This window comes from Hemicordylus capensis, chromosome 14 (genome assembly GCF_027244095.1).
Source record: "Hemicordylus capensis ecotype Gifberg chromosome 14, rHemCap1.1.pri, whole genome shotgun sequence".
NCBI classification, from domain to species: Eukaryota; Metazoa; Chordata; class Lepidosauria; order Squamata; family Cordylidae; genus Hemicordylus; species Hemicordylus capensis.
In genome coordinates this window covers 4,728,887-4,755,529 of record NC_069670.1, presented here as the reverse complement: position 1 = coordinate 4,755,529, position 26,643 = coordinate 4,728,887, and the positions used below count along the sequence as shown (strand labels likewise).

The 26,643-nt window shown below is 50.9% G+C and overlaps 1 protein-coding gene across 1 annotated transcript; it reads right to left on the bottom strand.

Annotated features, from left to right (window-relative positions):
• Positions 1 to 6,527: 6,527 nt before the first annotated feature.
• On the bottom strand, positions 6,528 to 23,962 carry OVOL1 (ovo like transcriptional repressor 1). The gene is made up of 4 exons (XM_053278680.1): positions 23,849 to 23,962; positions 10,977 to 11,167; positions 9,871 to 10,057; positions 6,528 to 6,982 (listed from the first exon to the last, which is right to left on the bottom strand). The coding sequence occupies exons 1-4, from the start codon at positions 23,946 to 23,948 to the stop codon at positions 6,690 to 6,692; spliced, it is 771 nt and encodes a 256-aa protein (XP_053134655.1). The 5' UTR covers positions 23,949 to 23,962; the 3' UTR covers positions 6,528 to 6,689.
• Positions 23,963 to 26,643: the final 2,681 nt, after the last annotated feature.

Genomic DNA, 26,643 nt, shown 5'->3' with positions numbered 1-26,643 from the left:
GTCATATTTTTATTCATATAAATATCATAACTGGTGAGGGGCCATACCTGTGAAGACATCTTGTACCAGAGGAGAGGGTCTTGTGGTAGCAAGCTTGGCTTGTCCCCTTTGCTAAGCAGGGTCCACCCTAGTTTGCATGTGAACAGGAGACATGCGTGAGCACTGTAAGATATCCCCCTTAAGGGATGGGGTCATTCCGGGAAGAGCACCTGCATGCAGAAGGCTCCAAATTCCATTCCTGGCATCTCCAGATAGGGCTGAGAGAGATTCCTGCCTGCAACCTTGGAGAAGCCACTGCCAGTCTGGGTAGACAATACTGAGCTAGATGGACCAATGGCCTGACTCAGTATATGGCAGCTTCCTAGTGCAGGTAAGAATTTGACAATGAAAGCATAGGAGGGAATGCAGTGGTTTGCTTGTTTACACACCTTTACGCAGCTGGGGGTGGAAATCCACCCCCAAATCCGGATGAGGGTGAAAAAGTAAATCCAGGAATCATTTGTAATCTCTCAGCACCCCCTGGTGGTCACAACAATTATCTCTTATTTCCTTTCAGTTTATTGCGGGAAACTTTCAGGATTATTATTATTATTACATTTATAGCCTGCTCTTCCTCCAAGGAGCCCAGAGCGGTGGACTACATACTTAAGTTTCTCTTTCACAACAACCCTGTGAAGTAGGTGAGGCTAAGAGAGAAGTGACTGGCCCAGAGTCACCCAGCTAGTATCACGGCTGGATGAGGATTTGAACTCGGGTCTTCCCGGTCCTAGTCCAGCACTCTAACCACTACACCACGCTGGCTCTCGTGGGATGATCACACTCTGTAACAAAGTGCATGTTATTAAGGGAATTCACAGTTTCAATGCATACAGATATGGTACTTAAGAGAGCAGGGTATTTAAGGGTATTTAAGAGAGCGTCTTCTTCACTACGAGCCCCACCAGCCACTAAGGTCATCTGAGGAGGGCTGTCTCCAGTTACCACCAACTCTGTAACGGAGGACTGGAAAGTAGCCAATGTAACTCCAATTTTCAAAAAGGGATCCAGAGGGGATCCGGGAAATTACAGGCCGGTCAGCTTAACTTCAGTACTGGGTACATACGGAACATAGGAAACTGCCATATACTGAGTCAGACCATTGGTCTATCTAGCTCAGTATTGTCTTCATAGACTGGCAGTGGCTTCTCCAAAGTTGCAGGCAGGAATCTCTCTCAGCCCTATCTTGAAGAAGCCAGGGAGGAAACTTGAAACCTTCTGCTCTTCCCAGAGCAGCTCCATCCCTTAAAGGGAATATCTTCCAGTGCCCACACATCAAGTCTCCCATTCAGATGCAACCAGGGCAGACCCTGCTTAGCTAAGGGGACAAGTCATGCTTGCTACCACAAGACCAGCTCTCCTCTCCTTGGGTAAATTGATGGAAAGCATTCTTAAGGACAAAGTTAAACATATATGTTTAATGTTGGTTCTCAATGATTTTAATGTTTAAATGATTCTAATTGTTTTTGTTTTGTTTTTAATTGTTAATTGATTTTAATTATTTTTATGATGATGTAAACCACCCTGAGCCATTTTTGGAAGGGCAGTATAGAAATCACAGGGGGGGGGGATGTGTCTTGCTCAAGGAGAACCAGCACGGCTTCTGCAAGGGCAAGTCTTGCCTCACTAACCTCTTGGAGGTCTTGGAGAGTGTCAACAGGCACATGGATAAAGGTGATCCAGTTGACATCGTATACTTGGGACTTCCAAAAAGCTTTTGACAAAGTTCCCCATTAAAGACTCTTGAGTAAACTTAGCAGTCTAAATGGGATATAATGGGATAAAGGGACAGGTTCATGTGCAGATTGGTGATTGGTTGAAGGACAGGAAACAGAGAGTGTTTAGCCACGCCCCCCCACATCCGATGTCAGACCCCGTTTGGGAGGGGTCTCCAGGGAGAGTTGTTCCAGCCAATTTAAGAGCCCCTGGTGGCGCAGTGGTAAAACTGCTGCCCTGTAACCAGAAGGTTGCAAGTTTGATCCTGACCAGGGGCTCAAGGTTGACTCAGCCTTCCATCCTTCCGGGGTTGGTAAAATGAGTACCCAGAATGTTGGGGGCAATATGCTAAATCATTGTAAACCGCCTAGAGAGCTCCGGCTATAGAGCGGTATAGAAATGTAAGTGCTATTGCTATTTAGATTTTTAAAAGGGGGCCGCGCGGCCCTGTTTGGGAGCTAAAACACACACGTCCTTGCACCTGAAGTCAGGTGCAGGGGGTGTGTCTGGGGCACGAGGCGCGGCTCCAGAAAGGCGGTGGCCTGGGTTCTTTGAACCCATCCGCTCAATTGTGGCTCCGTCCCCGAGCCAACAACTGACGGGCCACCGTTTGAAGCCCCTGACATAAGAGAGGACGTGTCATTTTGCTCATTGAGTAAGATGCCTGGGCCAGGAGGGGTTAGGACGTCAGATGCCAAATTCGGCCCCTGCAAGAGCAGCTGGCCAAACCTCCCATTACATCTGTGATGGTGATCCTCTACCCTCTAGTGATGGAAGGCAGGCTCTGGGTCCACACGGAGCATTTGGTGGCCCTGTGCTGAAGGCTTCCTTCTTGTGGGTGCTGAGGGGTGGGGAGGGGAGTCATCTTTGCACCTCTCCCCTCTCTTCCTAAGCTTCCCCCACCCCAAATAAATCTATTCCCAAGACTCACACACGAATATTCCTGCAAGTAGAAAAGGATTGGGGAGGGGAGATGTGGAAATTGCTCCCCCTCCCTGCAAGGATACAGAAAGTTCCTTGTGGATCTGCAGCCCTCCTTGCGTCCCCCAGAGGGACTGCCGTTTGAGCCAATAAACCCCTGCTAACTGAGCAAAGAGAGACCTTTTAAAGTGGATATTCTCTTTAGCACAGGGAGAGCAACTGGCCCTATCCGTCCCCAGCACAGCATGCCTACAGTGGCTGTGGCTGGTATCTTCTGTTTCTTTCTCAATTGTGAGCCTTTGGGGGACAGGGGCCATGCTATTCATTTATGTCTATGTAAACCACTTTGAGAACTTTGTTTGAAGAGCGCTATATACATATACGTAGTAGTAATCATGATAGATGCCACCAGAACGTCTCTGCTAGGAATCCGGTCCTCATCAGCCACCAACGAAACAAAACAAAACACAGACACACCTATCGTTAGTTTTCTTTATTTTAAATAACAGGGGAAAGATAATTGGCAAAGAATAACAGTTCATAAAATAAAAATCCACCGGCCAGGCTCGTTCTCCAGGAGTACCAGAGACCAGAAAAAGGGGGGAGGGAAGCAAGATCGACACCTCTTGTTTTCATGGGTCGCAAGTTGTGCTGAAGTGGGTTTCCGTGTGTCACTAGGCCTGCACAGTGACAGCATGCCATACGCACGCACACAATCCTGTGTTCCACGCCCTCTGGCCCAACCACATCCCACGGATAGGGATGTGCAAACCGGTTCGAATTCGAACCATTTCTGTCCGATGGTTCAAATGCAAATGGAACCTGCCATTAGGTTCGAGCTGCCATTTCAAATTCGAACCGAACCAGGGGATTCGAGCAAAACCAAAACCGAACCTCCCCTTCCCAGTTCGAACCCGGTTCGAATTCAAACCGAACCGGGCACACCGGTTTTGTGCACATCCCCAAGCATGGTGGCTACAAGCTCTCCTCTTGACCCGTTTGAGCACCACAGATTCCAAACTTCTCCTGATAGCCAAGAGGCACATTTTTGCCTCAGTCTGGACAGAGCGCACTCCTACAAACCAGAGCAGCTTTATCTTCAGTGTGTGGAGAAAAATGAACAAATGAAACCCTTGGGTGACTCTGGGCCAATTACTCCTCTCTTAGCGTAACCTACCTCACAGGGTTGTTGTGAGGAGAAGCATAACTGCTCCAGGCTCCTTAGAGGAAGGGCGAGATAAATGTAAATAAATACAAAAATGTACACACACACACACTACACAGTTACCTCTCTGATTAGAATGAGCTTAGCCAAGAGCAGTGATTTATGAACAGGTTATTCTGCTGCCACGTGACCTGGGAACAATCCAATTCCAGTCCATGCAAAGTTCCAACACAACCAGTCATCCCGGGCAAAAGCTGATTGGGACAGGAAAAGCCGGGATCAAGGACTCGTATGCAAAGATCCTGATGCTGCCGGGTCCTTGGATCAGCGGTGGTCCCAATCCCACGCAAGGAAGAAAATTCGCCGGAAGAGCTTGTCTTGAGCAAAAGCTGACTGCAAAGAAGCAAGCCCGGAATCTGTAAGAGCCAGGACGGGTCACTTTCTCCCGGCTGGCACTTTAAACATGGAGGTGCTCCAGTTCGTTCTCGTGGCACACAGTTCGAGAATGGCCACCTCCGAGACATTTTCATCTTCAAAGAATGCCATGAAAATGTGCGCCCAGCTGCTCAGAGGCCCATTCACACATTATGTTCAACACTCGTACGACGAGTCTATAATGTACACAGGTAAAGTCATTCACATGTTATGTTGAACGCAGGTACATCATCCACTTCCTAGCTGTACCATGCACTCAAAAGGCTTGGATGCAGGTCCACTTCGAAGGTACAGTCATTCACACAAAGACACAAGTATAAAGATATCTGTACACTTCTACAACATACCAAGGTCATTCACACAATCAAAAACTGGGTTCCACCCGGGTTTGGGAGCTGTGTGTGCTCCCAGTTTTGGGTTGGGTGGAAGCAAGGTTAGGGGGAAACCTGGGTAGAAGTGATTGTGTGGAAGGCAAGGTATTTATTTATTTAAAATATTTATACCCCACCCCTCCAGTACACGACAGCTCACAACAATAAAATAGATGCAATGTAAAATAAAACTAAGAAAATTAATTAAGAAATATTTTTTATTATTATATTATTTTACATTTTATATCCCGCTTCTCCTCCAAGGAGCCTACAGACTTAAGTTTCTCTTTCACAACAACTCTGTGAAGTAGGTGAGGCTGAGAGAGAAGTGACTGGCCCAGAGTCACCCAGCAAGTCTCATGGCTGAATGGGGATTTGAACTCGGGTCTCCCCGGTCCTAGGCCAGCACTCTAACCACTACACCACACTGGCTCTCTTAAAATAAGTTAAACAAGTTCGAAGCCCAGGCTAAACCCACATTCAGAATTACCGTGGCTTTTTTATAAGTTTCAAATTAAAAGTTATTTACAAAGCTAGAAATTAAGAATTATAATAATTCTCATAAGGCAGGATGAAAAGCTATGAAGGTTTCCCCCTTACTTTCCTTCCCCACAGTCACTTCTACCCAGGTTTTCCTCCTACCTTGATTCCACACAACCGAAAACTGAGAGCACACACAGCTCCCAAACCTGGGTAGAACAAGGGTCTTGATTGTGTGGATGACCTCAAGGTCCGAATGGGGCTTAATTGGACCGGGTTCAAACAAACAGCAGTTGCTACATGCAATAATGTGGGGTGCGCAGCAAGAACGCACCCACCCCAACGTCACTAAAGGTGGTGCCAATGTGATCTCGGCACGCCCTTTAATCCCATGTGAGGAGCGTTCATCAGAATTCCTGGAGTGTGTGCAGAGGGGCGATTCCAATGAACTATCTTTGCCCACAATTAAAGGAGATGCCAAGAAAGCATCAACATTCTCACCGTGGCCCTATCATTGTGTGTAGCCGCTGCGGCTACCCTCTGAACCGGTCCTCGAATAAGCTACATCTCTAAGCAACGTTCTTCAAATTTGAAAGAAATTTCCTGAGTTACTTGCTGCATTAATCATATCCACAAGGTGGCTTTAAAAATATATATAAATACACAGAAAGAGAATCCTTAGTATCACTTATTAAAAACACACACATACACACACACTCTCTCTCTCTCTCTCTCTCTCTCTCTAGGTCAGGGGAGTAGCAACCACCATGCCCCACTACCAATCTTCGTCTCCCCTCTTCTGCAAAAATAACAGAGAGACATTGCCTCGAACTAAGGTGATACTCCTGTTCTTTGCACCAGATCAAGATCCCCTCTGCTTGGTTTCCTGCAGCTTGGCTTAAAATGTCCACCAGTAGCCCTTTCCTGGATAAAGCCTAAATCTCCGGCTTTTGACGCCATCTTGTCATGGCGGAGGACGGTCCGTTGCTAGGAGACGCACCCGCTTAAAGGAGGATGGTCCGTTGCTAGGAGCCGCACCCGCTTAAAAGGAGGACGGTCCGTTGCTAGGAGACGCACCCGCATAGAGGAGGACGGTCCGTTGCTAGGAGACACACCCGCTTAGAGGAGGACGGTCCGTTGCTAGGAGACGCACCCGCTTAAAAGGAGGACGGTCCGTTGCTAGGAGACGCACCCGCATAGAGGAGGACGGTCCGTTGCTAGGAGACTCACCCGCATAGAGGAGGACGGTCCGTTGCTAGGAGACACACCCGCTTAAAAGGAGGACGGTCCGTTGCTAGGAGACGCACCCGCATAGAGGAGGACGGTCCGTTGCTAGGAGACGCACCCGCTTAAAAGGAGGACGGTCCGTTGCTAGGAGACGCACCCGCTTAAAAGGAGGACGGTCCGTTGCTAGGAGACGCACCCGCTTAAAAGGAGGACGGTCCGTTGCTAGGAAACGCACCAGCACGGAGTTTCCTTGAACTGGGAGCGGGGCTGGCTTTGCCTGGGGGGCCCAGTGGGCCCTCACAGGCTCTTCCCACACCCCCTCCACCCCCCGCCCTCTTTCAGAGGCTGCCCGGCAGCGGAGAAGTGACGGGGGCGCCGTGGAGGGCAGGGGAGGCCTTGCGCGAGGCCTTGCGCAGGAGGGGGCTGTCTGGGTGGCGCTCCTGCAGATGGCGGAGGTGCGCCTCCTGGCTGTCGGCGGTGGAGCCGCAATCCTCACAGACGTAGAGCTTGGCACGGCGCTCCTTGTAGGCGTAACTCTGCTGCACGCCGTGGATCTTCTTCAGGTGCGACTCGAGGGAGCAGCGCTGGGTGAAGGCCTTGTCGCAGAGGTCGCACTTGTAGGGGCGCACACCTGCGGAGATCAAGGGGGACGGGGTGGGTTGGGGGGAGATGGGTGAGCTTCGGGTCTGCTGCCTCCGCAAAGAACCACCTTTCAAAGGGGTGGTTCTCGTTATAATTAAGCAGGGGGGGCTTAAAAGAAAGAGCTCGATATTTATACAAGCATCAATAGATACAGCAGACTCCCACCAACTGTTGCGGTGTCTATGCCGTGGTTTGGGTTTATATATATATATATATATATATATATATATATATGTTTATTTATTATTTTGCATTTCTCCCCCCACATAACAAGATCATCAGAGAGGCCTTTGCTCCGTGTGCCGACAATGAGAGCGGCCAAACTGCCTTGCGCATGAGACAGGGCCTTCTCTGTGGTTGCCCCCGGGCTCTGAAATATTCTCCCAGTGGCTGGCCACTCCTTGACATCTGTGACTGCTTTTAAAAAAAACTAAAAACAAACTTTTATTTGTTCAGGCTTTTACCCCTTAGGGGCTTGTCAGGTCTCTCAGCTCTCCTGCTCCTGTCTGTCCTTTTTTTGTGGTGGTTGGTGGTGGGTTGTGGTTTTTTTGTTGGGTGTTTTATAGTTTTTACAGGTTTTATTTTATTTATTTATTTATCAGCCAAATTTGTACACTGCCCCAAACTTTCATCTCTGGGCGGTTAACAACAACATAAAACAAGTTAAAACATACATAAAACCCAAAACAATTTAAAAAGGTCAGAACAGATTATAACCTAAAAATGGAAAAAGCGGGGAAAGCTTGGGTAAAGAGTTGAGGCTTTCAAATGCTTTTTTTAAAATTGCCAGAGATGGGGTCATATTTCTGTAGGGAGCGCATTCCACAATCTCGGGGCAGCAACTGAGAAGGCCCGTCCCTGTGTGGCAAACAGCCGTGCCGGCGGAAACTGGAAACGGACCAGGAAATAAAAATATCCTGCTCTGACTTCCTCCAAGGAGCCCACAATGGTGTCCATGGTTGTGTTTCTCTCCAAAACAACCCTGGGAGATAGGCTAAGCTGAGCGAGAAGTGACTGGCCCAGAGACACCCAGTGAGTTTCATGGCTGAACGGGGATTTGAACTCGGGTCTCCTCAGTCCTAGTCCAACACTCTAACCACTAGACCTCAATGGCTAGCCCTTCTTGGGACAGGGAACCATCTTGTTTATTATTTATTTTCCCACGCAAACCCACCTTGAGAACTGTTGTTGAAAAGCAGTATGTAAATATCCGTAATAAAAATTATTATTATTATTTTATTCATTGGCTGCTCCATAACAATCATGCTCTGGACGACTCACAGGTAAGAACAACAACGAACTAAAAATATATATGCAATTACTTTATTTTAATTGTCAAAATAATTACATTATTTTATATTAACATTATGTTAATGATAATTATAACAAATCAGCTGATTTGTAGAGATTGCTATTTGTTATTCCATTTCTATTGTTATTTGTAGAGATTGTTATATGTTATTCCATTTCTATCTCACATTCAAAGCTCAAGACAGGACATGTGGGTTTCCCAATAGAGATTCAGATTATTATTATTATTATTATTATTATTATTCAGATTTTTTTCAAATGTTAGTAGTCCGGTCTCCTAAGGACTCAACATCTTAAAAAACGAAAACGAAAAACAACCAAACGAGTCCCAAATACAGTAGGATCTCTAGAGCTGTACCCGGAAGATTTTAGTTATAAGTTTATTCGGTCATTGACCAGCAATGCCCGGAAGTTGTTTAATTCACAGCATCTGGAATCTCCTTATTCACCAATTAATCTTCTAAAACAGGCCTGCTCAACTTTGCCCCCCGCTCAAGCTGTTTTTGGACTACAACTCCCATCATCCCCAGCTGAAATAAACTCTGCTAAATGCTGCAGCCCGGAACGGGAGGAGGAAAACATCACGACCCTTAGACACGGCAGTCTCTCTCTCTCAGCCCTGTCTTGGAGATGCTGCCAGGGAAGGAACTTGGAACCTTCTGCTCTTCCCAGAGCGGCTCCATCCCCTAAGAGGGAGAATCTCTTACAGTGCTTACACATCTAGTCTCCCATTCATATGCAACCAGGGTGGACCCTGCTTAGCTAAGGGGACAAGTCATGCTTGCTACCACAAGACCAGCTATCCTCAGGCACAGGCTGAGGTTCACATGCACACCAGGGATACACTGCGACATTTGGTTGTGGGTCCACACTTGCACTTCTCAACAGCAATCTAAGGAAGTGGCCATCTCATAGACTATGGCGGTGCGCTTCCTCAAATACTTCCCTTTGTTAGTCTAAAACCAACTTCCTTCGGTGCCACTGGGGTGGAGAGCTGGTCATGTGCTCGCAAGCATTCATTGAGAGCCAGCGTGGTGTAGTGGTTAGAGTGCTGGACTAGGACTGGGGAGACCCGAGTTCAAATCCCCATTCAGCCATGATGCTAGCTGGGTGACTCTGGGCCAGTCACTTCTCTCTCAGCCTCACCGACTTCACAGGGTTGTGGTGAGGAGAAACTCAAGTATGTAGTACACCGCTTTGAGCTCCTTGGAGGTAGAGTGGGAAATAAATGTAAAATAATAAATAATAATAATTGTCCCCTCGGCTAAGCAGGCTCCACCCTGGATTGCATTTGAATGGGAGACTTGATGTGTGAGCACTGCAAGATATTCCCCTTAGGGGATGAGGCCACTCTGGGAAGAGTAGAAGGTCCCAAGTTCCCTCCCTGGCAGCATCTCCAAGAGAGGGCTGCCTGCAGCCTTGGAGAACTTGCTGCCAGTCTGTGTAGACAATACTGAGCGAGATAGACCAAGGGTCTGACTCAGTATGTGGCAGCTTCCAATGTTCCATGGGCGGGCGGGCTGTTACCTGCCCCCAGCCCCTACAGGCCCCACCCCCACAGCTCACCTGTGTGCGTCCGGACGTGGCGCTTGAGGTCAAAGGTGTCGTTGAAGCCCTTGTTGCAGTAGGGGCAGAGGTGTCTCTTCACCTGGCTGTGGCACTTCAGGTGGCGATTCAGCATGCGCTGGTAGGAGAAGCCCTTCTGGCAGAAGGGGCAGGAGAACGGCTCCGCCGGACCGTCGCCTTGCGTGACCTGCAGAGGAAGGCAGGGACCATCATCAGAGAGGATCTGCGAGTGTAGCCAAACAGAAGCCTGAGATGGCCTGGACTGTGTGTGTGTACGTATCGAGTCTTTATGAGGGTAAAAGTAAAGTGTGCCGTCAAGTCAGTGTCAACTCTTGGCGACCACAGAGCCCTGTGGTTGTCTTTGGTAGGATACAGGAGGGGCTGACCATTGCCTCCTCCCACGCAGTATGAGATGATGCCTTTCAGCATCTTCCTAGATCTAACACACCAGCGGAGATTCGAACCGGCAACCTCTGGCTTGGTAGTCAAGCTATTTCCCCGCTGAGCCATTAGGTGGCTTCCCTATATAAGAACAAGCAGGATGATTCCTACACAAAGAAGGAATTCCGATAGGATGATTCCTACAAAAAAAGTAGGAATCATTTTACAGGATGATTCCGACACAGCGGCTCCCACAGCATCTATCATCCCCCTACCACCCTGCGATCCTGCTAAATGAGCAAAGAGGCACCTTCTTAAAGTGGCGATTCTATTTTATTGCGCAGGAGGAGAGCAACCGGCCCTCTCCATCCCCAGCACCGAATCCCTCCAGCAGCTGCCTTATGCTGCTTTTTTTTTTTTTTTAGGATTGTGAGCCCTTTGGGGACAGGAGGGCCGAAGTTGAGCAGGCCTGGATTAGCGAGTTCTCCCTAGTCTCGGTGCCATGGTTAAATTTCTCGGCACCATGGCTCCCTGGCACCTGGGATTTGTTGAGCCATTATCAAGTTATTTGGTCCGTCTAGACCAGGACTGACCACCAACAGCTCTCCGGGGCCTCACTGCCCCCAGTCCCCCAAGATCCTTGAACTGCATTGGCTAAGGATCAAACTGGGGCCTTTCTGTATCCAGGGCATGTGCTATCCTCCCTCTATAGCGGGCCATCTTACCTTCATCTTAGGGTGCTGGAACCCCGGTTCCCCATGTTGGGGTATCCCACTGGGGACCTGAGCTGTGCAGTGAGGCTGGGCGGCGGTGTAGCTGGAGTCTCGTATCGTCATGTCCAGCGGCATCGGGTACGAGGGGGGCTCAGCAACGGATGGTTCCAGATCTTTCCACAGGGCATAGCCACCCAGCGAGACTAGGGAGAAGAGAAGGCAGAGGTCACAAGGACATATTAGCCTATGAAACCAGAACTGGGAAAGTGTGTGTGGGGTGTGTGTGTGTGTGTCCAACTCTTTTCGCAATAAAAACCATTCTGCGTGTGTAGTCTTTTTGGATCAGGCTCAAGGTGGTCACGACCCAAAACTGTGTTCCATCCAGGTATGGGAGCTGTGTGCTCCCAAATTTCAGTTGTGGGGAAGCTAGGTAGGAGGAGAACCTGGGTAGAAGTGATTGGGTCGAAGCAGGGTAGGAGGAAAACCTGGGTAGGAATGATTGTGTAGAAGGAAGGAAGGTAGGAGGAAAACTTGGGTAGTTGGTCATCCTACCTTCCTTCTACACAACCACTTCAACCCAGGTTTCCCTCCCACCTTGCTTCCACACAACCGAAAATTGGGATCACACACAGTTCCCAAACCCGGATAGAACACGGTTTTTGATTGTGTGAAAGACCTCAAGGTCTAGAGTAGCATCCGGTTCCCCGGGATGTCTCTGGGAAAGGAAGCCCATCAACAGGAGATGAAAGCATGCCCTCGCTCCTGCTGTTGCTCCCCTGCAACTGGTACTCAGAGGCATCCTCCTGAGCCTTGAGTCCACCTATTGCCATCAGGTCTAGTAGCCATGGACAGACATGTCCTCCAAGAATCTGTCGAAGCCCCTTTCAAAGCCATACAAGCTGGTGGCCCTCACTACTACATCCTGTGGCAGAGAATTCCATAGGTTAATTTTGCGTTGTCTGGAAAAGTACTTCCTTTTGTTGGTCCTCACTTGCCTAGCTCTCAGTTTCTTGGGATGACCCCTGGTTCTAGTGTTGTGAGAGAGGGAGAAAAATCTCTCTCTCCAGTCCAAGCATAATTTTATCTTTAGTCATCTTCTTTCTAGACTAAAACAAATATTTATATACAGCATTTCAGCCGAAGTCCCCAAAGTGGTTTATATAAACAAACAAACAAACAAACAAACAAACAAACAAACAAACAAACAAACGTCTCCCTGTCCCCAAAGGGCTCATAATCTAAAAGACAAAACATGAGATAGACACCAGCCATAGCCACTGGAGAGAGACAGTGCTGGGGATGGATAGGGCCAGTTGCTCTCCCCTGGGCAAAGCCACATTTGCTGATTTTTATTTATTTATATCCTGCTCTTCCTCCAAGGAGCCCAGATCAGTACACATGGTTACGTTCATCCTCACAACAACCCTGTGAGGTAGGTTAGGCTGAGAAATGTGACTGGCCCAGAGTCACCCAGGTAGTTTCGCACCTGAATGGGGATTGGAACTTGGGTCTCCCCTGGTCCAATATTCTAACCACTACATCACCCCGGTTCTCAAGTGCTCCTCTCTTACTAACGGAGCAAAGAGGCACCTTTTTAAAGTGGTAATTCCCTTTTATTTAGCAGGGGGAGAGCAACTGACCCTCTCCATCCCCAGCACAGCAACCGTCCAGCGGCTGTTGCTGGCGTCTATCTCTGTGTATACATAAAGTTACATAAACATAAGAAAGGACTTAGAAAAAGCAGTTGCGTGATCAGCCTCTGGAGTGACCATTCTAAACCAGGTAAGTTTAAAGACCGGTTGGGGCGTCAGCTTGATTAATATGGGATAGGTTACTGCAGTCTTGAAAAGGTAGGGGCTTTGACCAGAAAAGAAATTAAAAGTCCCTTTTCTTCCCTGGCCATCTTGGAACCCAAGAGTACAGACCTTCCAAATCGGAACAGGGCTTCATCCAAAATCAGATTAAATGCAAAATAACCTCTGCTATTATTATAGATTATTATTATTATTATGTTGTTGTTGCTGTTGTTGTTGTTGTTGTTGCTGGCTGCTAGCTAGCCAGCCAGCCAAACTACCTCCTCCAGGAAATCTAAGGATGAGATTGATTGATTGATTGATTGATTGATTAAAGCTCTTGCTTTTTTTTTTACTGGAGACTAAGTGCAAAAAGATTTTTCTTATTGTTTTGAGGGTTGAAGTGGATCCGTTGTCACTTCACAACATTTCTTTGCACACACACACACACACACCCATCAGAGCTCCTTCTGTCTCTAGGCCTCATACCAGCATGTTCCCCATCCCTGGCCCTCTATAAGACATTTCCCTTTTTAAAATAAAAAATAAATAAATAACCCTTTCCCTCCCTTAACCAAAACTGGTTAACCTGGATACTATCGGTCCTTAAAAATGGCATCGCTCTTTGACTCGTATATACTACTACTACTATTATTGATATACCACTTTTCACCAAAGTTTCCAAAACTAGATAGATAGATAGATAGATAGATAGATAGATAGATAGATAGATAGATAGATAGATAGATAGGGTTCCCTGTCCCCAAAAGGGATCACAATCTCAGAAATAAGGTAAACTCCAGCCACGGGACGGATGCTGTGCTGGGGGTGGATAGGGCCAGTTGCTCTCCCCTCACTCAATAGAAGAAAACCACCACTTTGAGAGGTGCCTCTTTGCCCAGTTAGCAGATACTAGTCCTCATGATTTTAGCTCATTTCGATCCATCACAGGCTTCCCGCCCCTGCACAACACACCCCAGCCTTCTGCTTCTGTGTCTAACGCCACAACTTCAGCCCTCCAGCTGAAGGACTATAACTTCCATCACCCCCCGCCACAGTGACCAGTAATCAGGGAGGATGGGAGTTGGGAGTCCATGCTGTGCATCTCGGGCCCATGACAGCCACCACAAACACCACCACCCAACGCCATTTATAACAGCAAGTAAACAGCTCAAAACCGGTTGACCTGGATATTATTGGAAAGTGTGACCCAGCCCAAGGGAGTTAATTAAGCGTTTCCGGGCTGGCGCCACAAATTCCAGCTCCTGTCACCTGCCTCAGGGGCTGGAGTGGGAGGGTCCGTGTTGCAATCACCCTCAAAGTCAAGGAACACCGTCTGACTTCCCGTTCTCCCTGGCTCCGTTGCAAGAAGGAATAACACCTCAGCATTCAAGCCGGGCCTAGGTGGGATTCCCAGGCAACGGACACTCCTCAAACGACAACCTGATCCCTGGTTTTGGTTGTGTGGAAGCAAGGCGGGAGGAAAACTGGGGAAGACGGGATTGTGTGGAAGCAAGGCGGGAGGAAAACCGGGGAAGACGGGATTGTGTGGAAGCAAGGCGGGAGGAAAAGCTACCCAGGATTTCCTCCTACCTCGCTTCTACACAACCACGAGGCTATTCTCACAAGCACAGGGAAGTGGCTTTCCTGTGGTCGTGGGAACCGCTGGGAGCCACGCAGCACCCAGCAGTTAGCCTGCTTAAGCCACACACACACACACACACACACACACACACACACACACACACACACCGTTAAACAAAGCTAGCAGAGCACTCACTCCGCTAACCCCATTTTACTGATCGTGTGCCACGACACATGAGTAGACCCCCCAACCGGAAGGCTACAAGCAGCCTCCTGGCCTCAGGGGTCTTCCCACAATGCCCCGCAAACTCGTGCAGGGCATTCTGGGATTTCTGTGGGCCAGGCAGCCCCAGACGAGCCATAACGAACCAGTCGTTGTGTGGGCGGCCGATCCAATCCGATCCGATCAGGGACGTCTCCCTGCTCATCTGCGGGGAGAGCGGGCTAAGCCCACCCTCCCTGCAGAGGAGGAGGGTGGATGTGTTGCTCTCCACATTGCTCGTGTAGAGAGCTTCCACTTCTACCCAAGTTCCCCTCCAGTGTTCCTTCTAACAGGGATTCCCAGATGTTGTGGACTACAACTCCCATAATCTCCAAGCAAAAGCCACTTCAACTGGGGATCCTGGGAGTTGTAGTCAACCACATCTGGGAATCCCTGTTAGAGGGAACAGTGATCTCCTCCTACCTTGCTTCCACACAACCACTTCTACCCAGGTTTCCCTCCTACCTTGCTTCCACACAACCAAAAATTGGGAGCACACACAGCTCCCAAACCCGGGTAGAACACCGTTTTTTATTATTATTATTTATTCGATTTCTATACCACCCTCCCAAAAATGCCTCAAGGCAGTTTACACAAAGAAATAATAAATAAATTTTGTGAATTGCGTGAATGACCTCAATATATGCAATACAGACGGTAATTGAGATTATAAATCTTGGTAGTGTGGCTAGATCACACATTTCATCCCTAATTTGCCACTCAGCTCACCACCTACATTAGAGATCATCTCCCTCTGAACTCGACTTACCCTACATTATATGATAAACCAGAGTTCTAGTCAGAAAGGGAGGACAGAAATGGAAAATTCATCACCTGGCAATTTCTTTGAAAAGGCATTTAAAATGTTACTATAAAAAACACAGGACAATAAAACATGGCCCATTGATTCTGCGGATCCACGCGAACAAGCTCGTTTGGCGCATGGAATTCTAGGATAGCTTACAACCAAGATTTATACACTGCTTTTCAACCCAAGTACCCCAAGTGGATTACACAGAGAGAGAGAGAGAGAGAGCGCTCCCTGTGTCCCCAAAGGACTCACAATCTAAAAAGAAACAGTAAATAGACACCAGCAACAGCCCCTGGAGGGATACTGTGCTGGGGATGGATAGGGCCAGCTGCTCTCCTCCTGCTAAAAACAGAGAATCACCACTTTTTAAAAAAGGTGCCTCTTTGCTCCATTAGCAGTTTACACTGACCAGGGGCAGTTTTCCATGGTTTCAAGCAGGACTCTCTCCTAGTCTGATCCACTCTCTTTCAGTCTCCCCAGATCTGGGGTCACCAGGGATTGAACTAAGTTACTGGCCCATCAATTAAGTTACCACCTCCAAAGCACTGGATGCTTCAGATACGTCCCGAGAGGTTTTGGGGGCATCTTCTTAGCACATGGGTTCTGGAAGCCGTGCATGGATTGTTTAGTCTCCGAATTTATATCAGCTGTCAGGACTTGGTGTGAGAGTGCTGGGGCTCTAGAACAGGGATTCTCAAGGTTGGGTCCCCAGATGTGATTGGACTTCCACTCCCATAATCCCCAATCAAAGGCCAATGGGGCTGGGGATTATGGGAGTGGAAGTCCAATCACATCTGGGGACCCAACCTTGAGAATCCCTGCTCTGGAATACACGTGGAAGAAAATCTCTCTCTGAGCAAGTACAGAGTGAAATTCCAGGGCATGCCCCACACCACTCTATTAGGGGCCACAGCCTCTCGTCGGGGTCATTCACACAAATCAAAAACTTGGGTTCGACCCAGGTTTCTGAGCCGTCTGCTCCCAATGGTGTGGTCGCAAGGTAGGAGGGAAACCGGGGTAGAAGTGATTGTGTGAAAGCAAGGCAGTGCAGAAAGTTACCCAGGTTTCTCTCCAACCTGGCTTCCACACAAGACGTTATTGCTCAGAAGACTCACTTCTGCACAAGGCCGGAGGGGGGATTGTGCTTTCTAAACAATGGGCATGTTTCATTCAAGTTAAACAATCTGGAAGAACAACATTGAGAAATAATGGTGTCCTCTAGGGTTGGACAGCTCGTGTTTGCCATCGGCAAAAGCAGCTACATTGGGTTGCCGTTCCCCAGCTGTTCAGTGCTGCGCAACAGGCAGCCATTCAACAGGGGAGCATGCTTAGGATTGCTCTGTTAATCTGCCTCCTCCCACGAACACAGCCAGAATCCGGGGTAAGGCTGGCCTCGTGGCCCTGCTCCCCACACCCACTTTCTTTTTACAAAGGAGTAAGAAGTTGGGAGTCCTGCCTCAAAGCACCCTCTATCGGGACTTTATTTGGTTTTTTTTTAAACATTCGTATCCCGCTCTTCCTCCAGGAGCCCCGAGCGGTGTACCTGGTTATGCTTATCCTCACAACAGCCCTGTGAGGTAGGTTAGGCGGAGACGGCAGTGTTCCCTCTAACCGGGTCTCCCAGAGGTTGTTGACTACAACTCCCAGAATCCCCTGCCAAAGGCCAGTGCAGCTGTGGATGCTGGGAGTTGTAGTCTCTGGGAATCCCTGGTAGAGGGAACACTGTCAGCGGAGAGATACGTGACGGGACCAGAGACACCCAGTGAGTTTCATGGCTGAACGGGGATTTGAACTCGGGCCTCCCTGGTCCTTGTCCAACACTGCCTGGAACGACTACGGATCCTTTCAGGGAGCTGGCAAGAGAATTCTGGCGACGTGGCTGTTCCCAGCCCTGTTGGGAGACCCAGAGGCAGGGAATCGGGTTCCAGCTTTCTCCTCTGCACCCTTTTGCACTTGTAGGGAAGAACCACCTGGCACACTCGGCCCCCAACAAGACCCTCGCCGGGCAGCTTAGCACTGCCTCCTTTGCTCTAGGGACAGACTCCTTTCCTCTCTGTGGGATCAGACCCTCGAGCCCAGGATCCTGTTCCCAACAGTGGCCGGCCATGCCTCTGAGGGAAACCCCAGGTGCCCCCCCTGGAGCAAACGAGATCCACAGGTACACTGCCACTGGCCATGGAAGTTCCATTCCACAACGGTAGCTGCTAATACCTGGCTCCCCAGGATGGCCGGCAAGGAGGCCTCCAGTGGGAAGGGGCACTGGGTTCCCGACTACGGGGAGCCCAGACGGATGCACTCGGCTCCTCCAGCTCCCTGTCTTACTTGGCAAGCATCTCCGGCTCAGCTTGGGAGTCTGTAATTAGCATCTAATTAATCACGCGGGGAGCTGCTGGAGCGTTCTGCCATGGCTCCCAGCCTGTTGACCGGGGGAGAGAAAGCCAGGCGTCCCTCTGCTGCTTGCCAAAATGAGAACAGCGGGCCTTTCCTTGGGGCGGGGGGGCTACCTTGGAGAAGCCTCTGCCAGCCTGGGTAGACAATCCTCAGCTAGCTGGACCAAGGGTCTGACTCGGTCGACAGCAGCTGCCTACGTTCCCCCTATCACGGCTCCTCAAACTTGGGCCCCCAGATCTTGCTGGACACACCTCCCATCCTCCTATCCTTGGGCCACTGTGGCGGGGGATGATGGGAGTTGTAATCCAACAGCATCTGGCACCCCAGCTTGAAAAACCCTGGCCTCCAGGATTCTTTCCCTCCTTCTGTCCTCCTCACAAGGACAGCATCAGCCTCCCGCTCGTCCCTTTTGAACCCGGCCTCTCGCTTGTCTTCCCGACTGCCGCCCTATTAACGTGTGGATGTGTACATTCCTTGGGGCAGGGAGCTGACTCAGTCCAGAGCCAGGTGCCCTGATGGCACTGCACAGACGCTTCCCGACACTTGGCCCAGCTCCCCGCGATGATGTGGCTCTCGCCGCAGGGCCGAGGGGGAGAACTTTGTGGCTCTGCAGATGACAGGAGAGGCTGTGGAACTCCGCTGGAGCAAAAAGGGGCAGGGAGCAGGTATAAAGCCCCCCCTAAAAAAAACCCTTTATGTTCTCCTACATAAAATGGAATGGTCAACGGGGGGGGGGGATAAAGGGGTACAAGTTAGCAGGTTACCCACTTTGGAGCCCGTGAGCCCGGTGGTTCTGACGTTCTGCCAGAACCAGGTTAGGCTCCCTTATCCTGATTTTGCCCGATCGTGAGAAGAGCCTCAATGCCTGGAGAGAGAATCAGCAGTCCAATGAGTGAAATTTGGCAAGGTAACCTTCCCACTCAAATTCCTGGCGGTTTCATATCCAGAGCAACCCTTTCCCCACATCCTACACAGGACATCTGAGTTCTGGACTGTCCAGGACAGGTAATTTTGGAGCTTGGACCTGAAGGCCTTCTGCTGCCCCCTCCCCAGAAGGTAAGCATCATCATCACCACCACCACCACCACACACACACTCAATCAAAAACTGTGTTCTCCCTGGGTTTGAGAGCCGTGTGTGTTCTCAGTTTTCAGTTGTGTGGAAGCAAGGTAGGAGGAGAACCTGGGCAGAGGTGGTTGTGTGGAAGCAAGGTAGGAGGAGAACCTGAGCAGAGGTGGTTGTGTGGAAGCAAGGGAGGAGGAGAACCTGAGCAGAGGTGGTTGTGTGGAAGCAAGGGAGGAGGAGAACCTGGGCAGAGGTGATTGTGTGGAAGCAAGGTAGGAGGAGAACCTGAGCAGAGGTGGTTGTGTGGAAGCAAGGTAGGAGGAGAACCTGAGCAGAGGTGATTGTGTGGAAGCAAGGTAGGAGGAGAACCTGGGCAGAGGTGGTTGTGTGGAAGCAAGGGAGGAGGAGAACCTGAGCAGAGGTGATTGTGTGGAAGCAAGGTAGGAGGAGAACCTGGGCAGAGGTGGTTGTGTGGAAGCAAGGGAGGAGGAGAACCTGGGCAGAGGTGGTTGTGTGGAAGCAAGGTAGGAGGAGAACCTGGGCAGAGGTGGTTGTGTGGAAGCAAGGGAGGAGGAAAGCATGGGTAGCTTTTCCTCCTGCCTTGCTTCCACACAACCACTTCTACCCAGGTTTCCCTCCCACCTTGCTTCCACACAACCGAAAATTGAGAGCACACACAGCTCCCACACCCGGATCAAACCCCGCTTTCACTGGTGTGAACGCCCTCTCTGTGTCACCTGCAGAATTTTAAACACCGCCCTTTGAAGCGCAAGGATCGCCGCAGCACAATATGCTCAGGGAAAGAGATCGGCTCGACCCACTGACCTGCCGATACCCACCGTCTGCATGGCCGCTTAAATTTGCGGGATGCACGACTTTTTAACACCCAAATATGCAGGACAGGAGGAAAGAGGCGCAAACCCGAAGAGAGAGACACTAAGGAGGATTCGGGGAGGCCCTGATCTTCCACTCGGACGTCTAGGAGGAAGAGCACCACTGAGGTTGGGCAACCCTAGGAGGAAGGGAGCTCTTTCCTCCTCATCACTGCAACAATCCCCCAATTACACCCCTTTACCCCCCCCCCCACAGCCTCTCCTGTCATCTGCAGAGCCACAAAGTTCTCCCCCTCGGCCCTGCTGCGAGAGCCACATCATCGCGGGGAGCTGGGACAAGTGTCGGGAAGCGGCTGTGCAGTGCCAGCAGGGCACCTGGCTCTGGACTGAGTCAGCTCCCTGCCCCAAGGAATGTACACATCCACACGTTAATAGGGCGGCAGTCGGGAAGACAAGCGAGAGGCCGGGTTCAAAAGGGACGAGCGGGAGGCTGATGCTGTCCTTGCGAGGAGGACAGAAGGAGGGAGAGGATCCTGGAGGCCAGGGTTTTTCAAGCTGGGGTGCCAGATGCTGTTGGACTACAACTCCCATCATCCCCCGCCACAGTGGCCCAAGGATAGGAGGATGGGAGGTGTGTCCAGCAAGATCTGGGGGCCCAAGTTTGAGGAGCCGTGATAGGGGGAACGTAGGCAGCTGCTGTCGACCGAGTCAGACCCTTGGTCCAGCTAGCTGAGGATTGTCTACCCAGGCTGGCAGCGGCTTCTCCAAGGTAGCCCCCCCCCGCCCCAAGGAAAGGCCCGCTGTTCTCATTTTGGCAAGCAGCAGAGGGACGCCTGGCTTTCTCTCCCCCGGTCAACAGGCTGGGAGCCATGGCAGAACGCTCCAGCAGCTCCCTGCGTGATTAATTAGATGCTAATTACAGACTCCCAAGCTGAGCCGGAGATGCTTGCCAAGTAAGACAGGGAGCTGGAGGAGCCGAGTGCATCCGTCTGGGCTCCCCGTAGTCGGGAACCCAGTGCCCCTTCCCACTGGAGGCCTCCTTGCCGGCCATCCTGGGGAGCCAGGTATTAGCAGCTACCGTTGTGGAATGGAACTTCCATGGCCAGTGGCAGTGTACCTGTGGATCTCGTTTGCTCCAGGGGGGGCACCTGGGGTTTCCCTCAGAGGCATGGCCGGCCACTGTTGGGAACAGGATCCTGGGCTCGAGGGTCTGATCCCACAGAGAGGAAAGGAGTCTGTCCCTAGAGCAAAGGAGGCAGTGCTAAGCTGCCCGGCGAGGGTCTTGTTGGGGGCTGAGTGTGCCAGGTGGTTCTTCCCTACAAGTGCAAAAGGGTGCAGAGGAGAAAGCTGGAACCCGATTCCCTGCCTCTGGGTCTCCCAACAGGGCTGGGAACAGCCACGTCGCCAGAATTCTCTTGCCAGCTCCCTGAAAGGATCCGTAGTCGTTCCAGGCAGTGTTGGACAAGGACCAGGGAGGCCCGAGTTCAAATCCCCGTTCAGCCATGAAACTCACTGGGTGTCTCTGGTCCCGTCACGTATCTCTCCGCTGACAGTGTTCCCTCTACCAGGGATTCCCAGAGACTACAACTCCCAGCATCCACAGCTGCACTGGCCTTTGGCAGGGGATTCTGGGAGTTGTAGTCAACAACCTCTGGGAGACCCGGTTAGAGGGAACACTGCCGTCTCCGCCTAACCTACCTCACAGGGCTGTTGTGAGGATAAGCATAACCAGGTACACCGCTCGGGGCTCCTGGAGGAAGAGTGGGATACGAATGTTAAAAAAATAAAACAAATAAAGTCCCGATAGAGGGTGCTTTGAGGCAGGACTCCCAACTTCTTACTCCTTTGTAAAAAGAAAGTGGGTGTGGGGAGCAGGGCCACGAGGCCAGCCTTACCCCGGATTCTGGCTGTGTTCGTGGGAGGAGGCAGATTAACAGAGCAATCCTAAGCATGCTCCCCTGTTGAATGGCTGCCTGTCGCGCAGCACTGAACAGCTGGGGAACAGCAACCCAATGTAGCTGCTTTTGCCGACGGCAAACACGAGCTGTCCAACCCTAGAGGACGCCAGCATTTCTCAATGTTGTTCTTCCAGATTGTCTGTTGTCTGATGGCCACAACCCCATCCGGCAGAAGTGAGTCTCCTGAGCAAGAGAGGGACCGGTTTAAGGGAATATGGGATTATCCTCTCCATCAGAGACTTCTATTCACCCAGAGAGGCGTTTCATTTTCAAGCTGTACGACTACGAATACAGAGAGTATTTATATACCGCTTTTCAACCCAAGTTCCCAAAGTGGTTTACATACAGAAATTAATTAATTAATTAATTAAATAAATAAATGGCTGCCTGTCCCCAAAGGGCTCCCAGTCTAAACAAGCAACATAAGGAAGATGGGTTTTATTTTTTTTAACAATAAATAAATAAATAAAGACACCAACAACCGCCCCTGGAGGGATGCTGTGCTGGGGTCGGATAGGGCCAGTTGCTCTCCTCCTGCTAAATAAAGAGAATCACTTTTAAAAAGGTGCCTCTTTGCTGAGTTACCTAAGTGTAAAGCGGGGGGCGGGGGGATCTATTAGCTCCTCCTAAAAAATTAACAGTAATTTCTATTTTATAATATTTTCATGTGCTACAAGGCAGCGATCATGATTATAATAGTTTATTATCATACTTTAAGGCTTTTATCATCTGTTTTCAAATTTGGGATTTCTGTATTAAGCGATTTCTGCCAAGGGATGATTTTTTTAAAAAAAACCTGTGTCTCTGCTATACATTGTATGGTCTCTTTTACTTTTATACATGTTGTGTTCTGTTTGAAAATACCAAATGAGAAAGAGGTGTGTTTGTGTTTGTGTGTGTGTGTGTGTGTGTGTGTGTGTGTGTGTGTGTTGGGGGTATGACTTCCGAACAAACATGCTTAGATGCGGCTGTAACTAAGCCCCCGGTTCGATCCCTGGCAACCTCTCCAGGTAGGAATCGAATTTACTTATTTATTTATTTATTTTAATGGAAATGTTTTAATGAGCCAGCAAACGACCAAAGCATGAGCCGCTGCCAGTCCGGGTGGACAGCCCGCCTCTAGACGACCAAAATCTCTGACTCAGCAGCGGGCAGCTTCCGAAGGCGTCCTACATCCTTCCGAAGGCGTCCTACCGCCCTGGGACCTTTGGGTTAGGGCGGTATAAAAATGTGCTTTTAAAAAAAAAATGTGCTAAATAAATAAATAATACACGGGACGAGCCGGGAGCCAGACCCTAACCCTAACCGGGAGCCAGGACATGCTTCCATGGGGCTGTGTACCTCGGTGGCAGGACATCGGATCCCTCCCCCCCCCCGCCCTCAGTTCGATCCCTGGCAGCCTCTCCCGGTAGGACTCAGGCCAAAAAACCCCACACATCATCATCACCATCCCTGCCCGAAATTCTGAAGAGCCGCTGCCAGTCAGAGCGGGAGACCCCCAGCTAGACGACCCAATCTCGGACTCGGCAGAGGGCCGCCGTCCTTGCACGTGATCCAGCGGCTTCCTACAGAGGAGGGGCCGGAGGCTGCGGGGGGGGGGGCGCTTGAAGCCCGTCCAGGGGCCCTCCCCTCTCCTCCACCCCCCCAGATCTTTTGCCCGTCTGAAAGTCCCTCCCGGGCGATCAACCAGCGCCGTCCCGGCGAAGTGGAAACCTAGCAAGCAGGCGACGAAGTGGGGGCGACTGATGGCCCTACTAGTTCCCAGCATTCTCGGGCCGGGGCTCGCCCTCGTCCCACCGTACAGGTGCGATTAGCTGGAGGTGGGCACGTGAGGAGGAAGAGGAGGAGGAGGAAGGTCCCGACGGACGAGGTCGCCTCCAGGGGCTGGCTGAACTGGACACGTGGCCCCCTGCCCAGTTTGCCTTCCAGGCGGCAAGAAGCCGGTCAGGTGTGGGGCGGGTGTGCCCTGCCCCCTTCCAGCCCCACCGATCGCCCCCCTCTCCTCCTCCTCTTCGGACGGCCGTTATGTGCCCCACCAAACCCCGCCGCCTCCTCTCCCACTCGCGCCTCCGCGGCGCCGACCTTGCCCAGCCCAGCCTGCTCCTCCGAACCCGGCTACTCCGGATTGGCGCCGGAGGGAGGAGCGGCCCCGTCGTGTAAACGCGGCGCCCTCCCCGGGGGACTCACCCGGCACGTAGATCTCGCCCCGTTCCTCATCAGGCAGCTCGCTCCAGTTCCTCTTGCCGGTGGCGACGCTGGTTTTCTTCACCAGGAATGCTCGGGGCATCTTCGCGCGTGGCGGCGGGGTCCCGAAAGTTTACTTCCAGCCCGGGACGCCGCCAAATCCACACACCCGGTCTCCTTTAAAGAGAGTCGCGGTTTTGGAGCGATCCAAGGCGGCTCCGTTTCACACGCGCCCACTCGCAGCCTGAGGCCGCCGTGGCTTGTCCGCGCGGGGCTTAGAGCGGGGATCCAGGTACGGCGGGGGGGGGGGCGTGGAGGAGGCCGGCAGGTAAATGCCCAGGCAGGCCGCTTCGCTTCTGCCCTTTCCGTCGGGGCTCCGGAAGGCTTGTGCCTCTCTCCAACGAGGGAGTGATTTGCATGAGAAGAAGGCAAGCAAACTTGTCCCTCTTCTGGGCTACTAATTAGATCAGATGTTTGGGGAGGAGGTGGCAGAGGGGGTGTGGTGAGGATGGCGCATGCGTTTGGAAATAACGGTGTCCTTACCTTTCTGGGTATTACCTGCTCGCCAAACCGGTTTGTTTGTCAGGAGGAGGAGGAGGAGAGGAGCGTTGCTGACCACCTGGCTTTCGAAGATGGCTCTCATTCTTTCCTGGATTCCGTTTGGGAATCCGCTCCCTCCAACAGAGTGGGGTTTGTCTCTGAGCCAACCTGCCCCAGATCTCACCTGGGGCTCTAGGGAAGGAAGGCCTGAGGGTTGGGGGGCCCGGAGGGAGGAGAAGAGGCCTGGAGCATTCCAGCCCACCCCCTCCCCTCTTTCTTTTCCTACCTGGGAGAGAAGCTTGGTAAACAGGAGAACAAAGCCGCAGCAAACAAAGGGAGGGGCAGCAGGGGAGGGGGGTCACGGCAGGCCCTGACCCCAAGCAAAGCCCTGGTGGGGGGGGGGAGCTGGGAAGAGCCAACCCTCACCTTCAGAGCAGCCGGTCTGCTCCCTGGGCCCATTTCAAGGGGCAGAGGAGCATAGGGTTGCCAACTGACCCAGGATGTCCCTCCTTTCAGGGGTGAAATGTGGGTCCCTCGAGGGACAGCCTTTCCCCCTCATTGGGGTGGCAGCTTCTTCTCTGGCGAAGTTTGGGGCTGGAAAGTGGCGTCACTTGAATACGTGCTAAAGAATAACCATTATTTATTTATTTTTTATTTATTTGTTATTGATTTAAAGGCTGGCACTATTCAAGAGCATATCGTTCAATTGCGCGTGATTGACGGACGGATTAAGGGCCATCGGTGTCGACTCTGAGCGAGCACACTGAGAGATTCTCTCCGGGATTATCGGTCTTCCACTCGGCCTTGAAGGTCTCTCAGTGGTGCCTTCATGGCTGTCGTCATTGAGTCCATCCACCTGGCTGCTGTATAGAAATGTGACCGATAAATAAATAAATAAATAAAAATAAAGATTGGCCACTGTGGCTGGGGATTATGGGCGTTGTAGTCCAAAAACAGCTGGGGAGGGCAAAGTTGAGCAGGCCTGCCCTACACACACACACACACACACACGAGACACATGCAGTATGTTTAACATGTGGGTTTTTGACACAAATGGCCACGGAACTCACAAGAATGTAAGGATATAAAACAGGGCTATTTATGGAAATACGCTCTAGCAGAAACATTTCAACACACAACTTGACATATTTCCATCCCACATATTTCTTTCCCCACTGCCCCCCCCACCCCCGGTCTCTAAAGCACCTGGCACAGGTCACAAATATCACACTCTGCTGCCCATTATCGTGTGGGCAAGTGCTGACCATATCACCTGGGATAGATTAAAGAGGATTTGGGGGGCCCCCAAGGGGTGTGGAGGCCCTGGATTTTGGCCCTGAATTCCAGGGGTAAGAGCACCACTGGTGTGTGTGGGGGGTGTGGTGGGGACTGAATGAACAAATAACTTTCTTGCGATCATAGATCAGACAGAGACACAACCAATTATACAGCATCCAGATAAGAGATCTACCATAGAGTACACCGGCAAAGTCAACGTTTCATGGCAGGATCTAGAAAGTCTAACTTAATTGTTGGCAGCTCTTAACAGCGACCGCACAAAATTGAGCAACCTTGTGTGCGTGACAGAAGATTTCTTCTCGGCGAGAAGTGTGACGTGAAATGCATCCGTCCAGGTCTGGGGTGGGGATTAATTCTGGGTGTCCTGGGGTCACATAGAAATGTTTCCTGACTTTCCTGTAAAGGTAAAAAGTGCCGTCGAGTCGGTGTCGACTCGTGGCACCCACAGAGCCCTGTGGTTGTCTTTGGTAGAATACAGGAAGGGTTGACCATTGCCTCCTCCCACGCAGTATGAGATGCTGCCTTTCAGCATCTTCCTAGATCGCTACTGCCCGATATAATTTTGGAGCGTGGACCTAAAGGCCTTTGGAGGCTGCCCTCCTCTGCAAATTAAGCATCATCATCCTCAGCCGGGCGACCACACCATCCAGGACAGACTAAAGAGCATTTGGGTGCCCCCAGGGGCTATGGAGGCCCTGGACTTCAGCCCCAAAGTCCAGGGGTAAGAACACAACAGCTGTAGCCCCATTGAACTGGTGGGTGGGTGTGTTCTCTGCAGGATTTGTGCCCCTAGATTAGCACCTGGTAGAAGTGAATTAACGTTTTTGGGATCAGCAACACAGTGTATTGAATATTCCTTGGGGGAGGGTTGTTTTTTGTTTGGTTCCTGCTGGAGTTCTCGCATCCTGCAGAAAAACACACATTTACCTGAAAATAAATCGATTCTCTGGAATCGAATG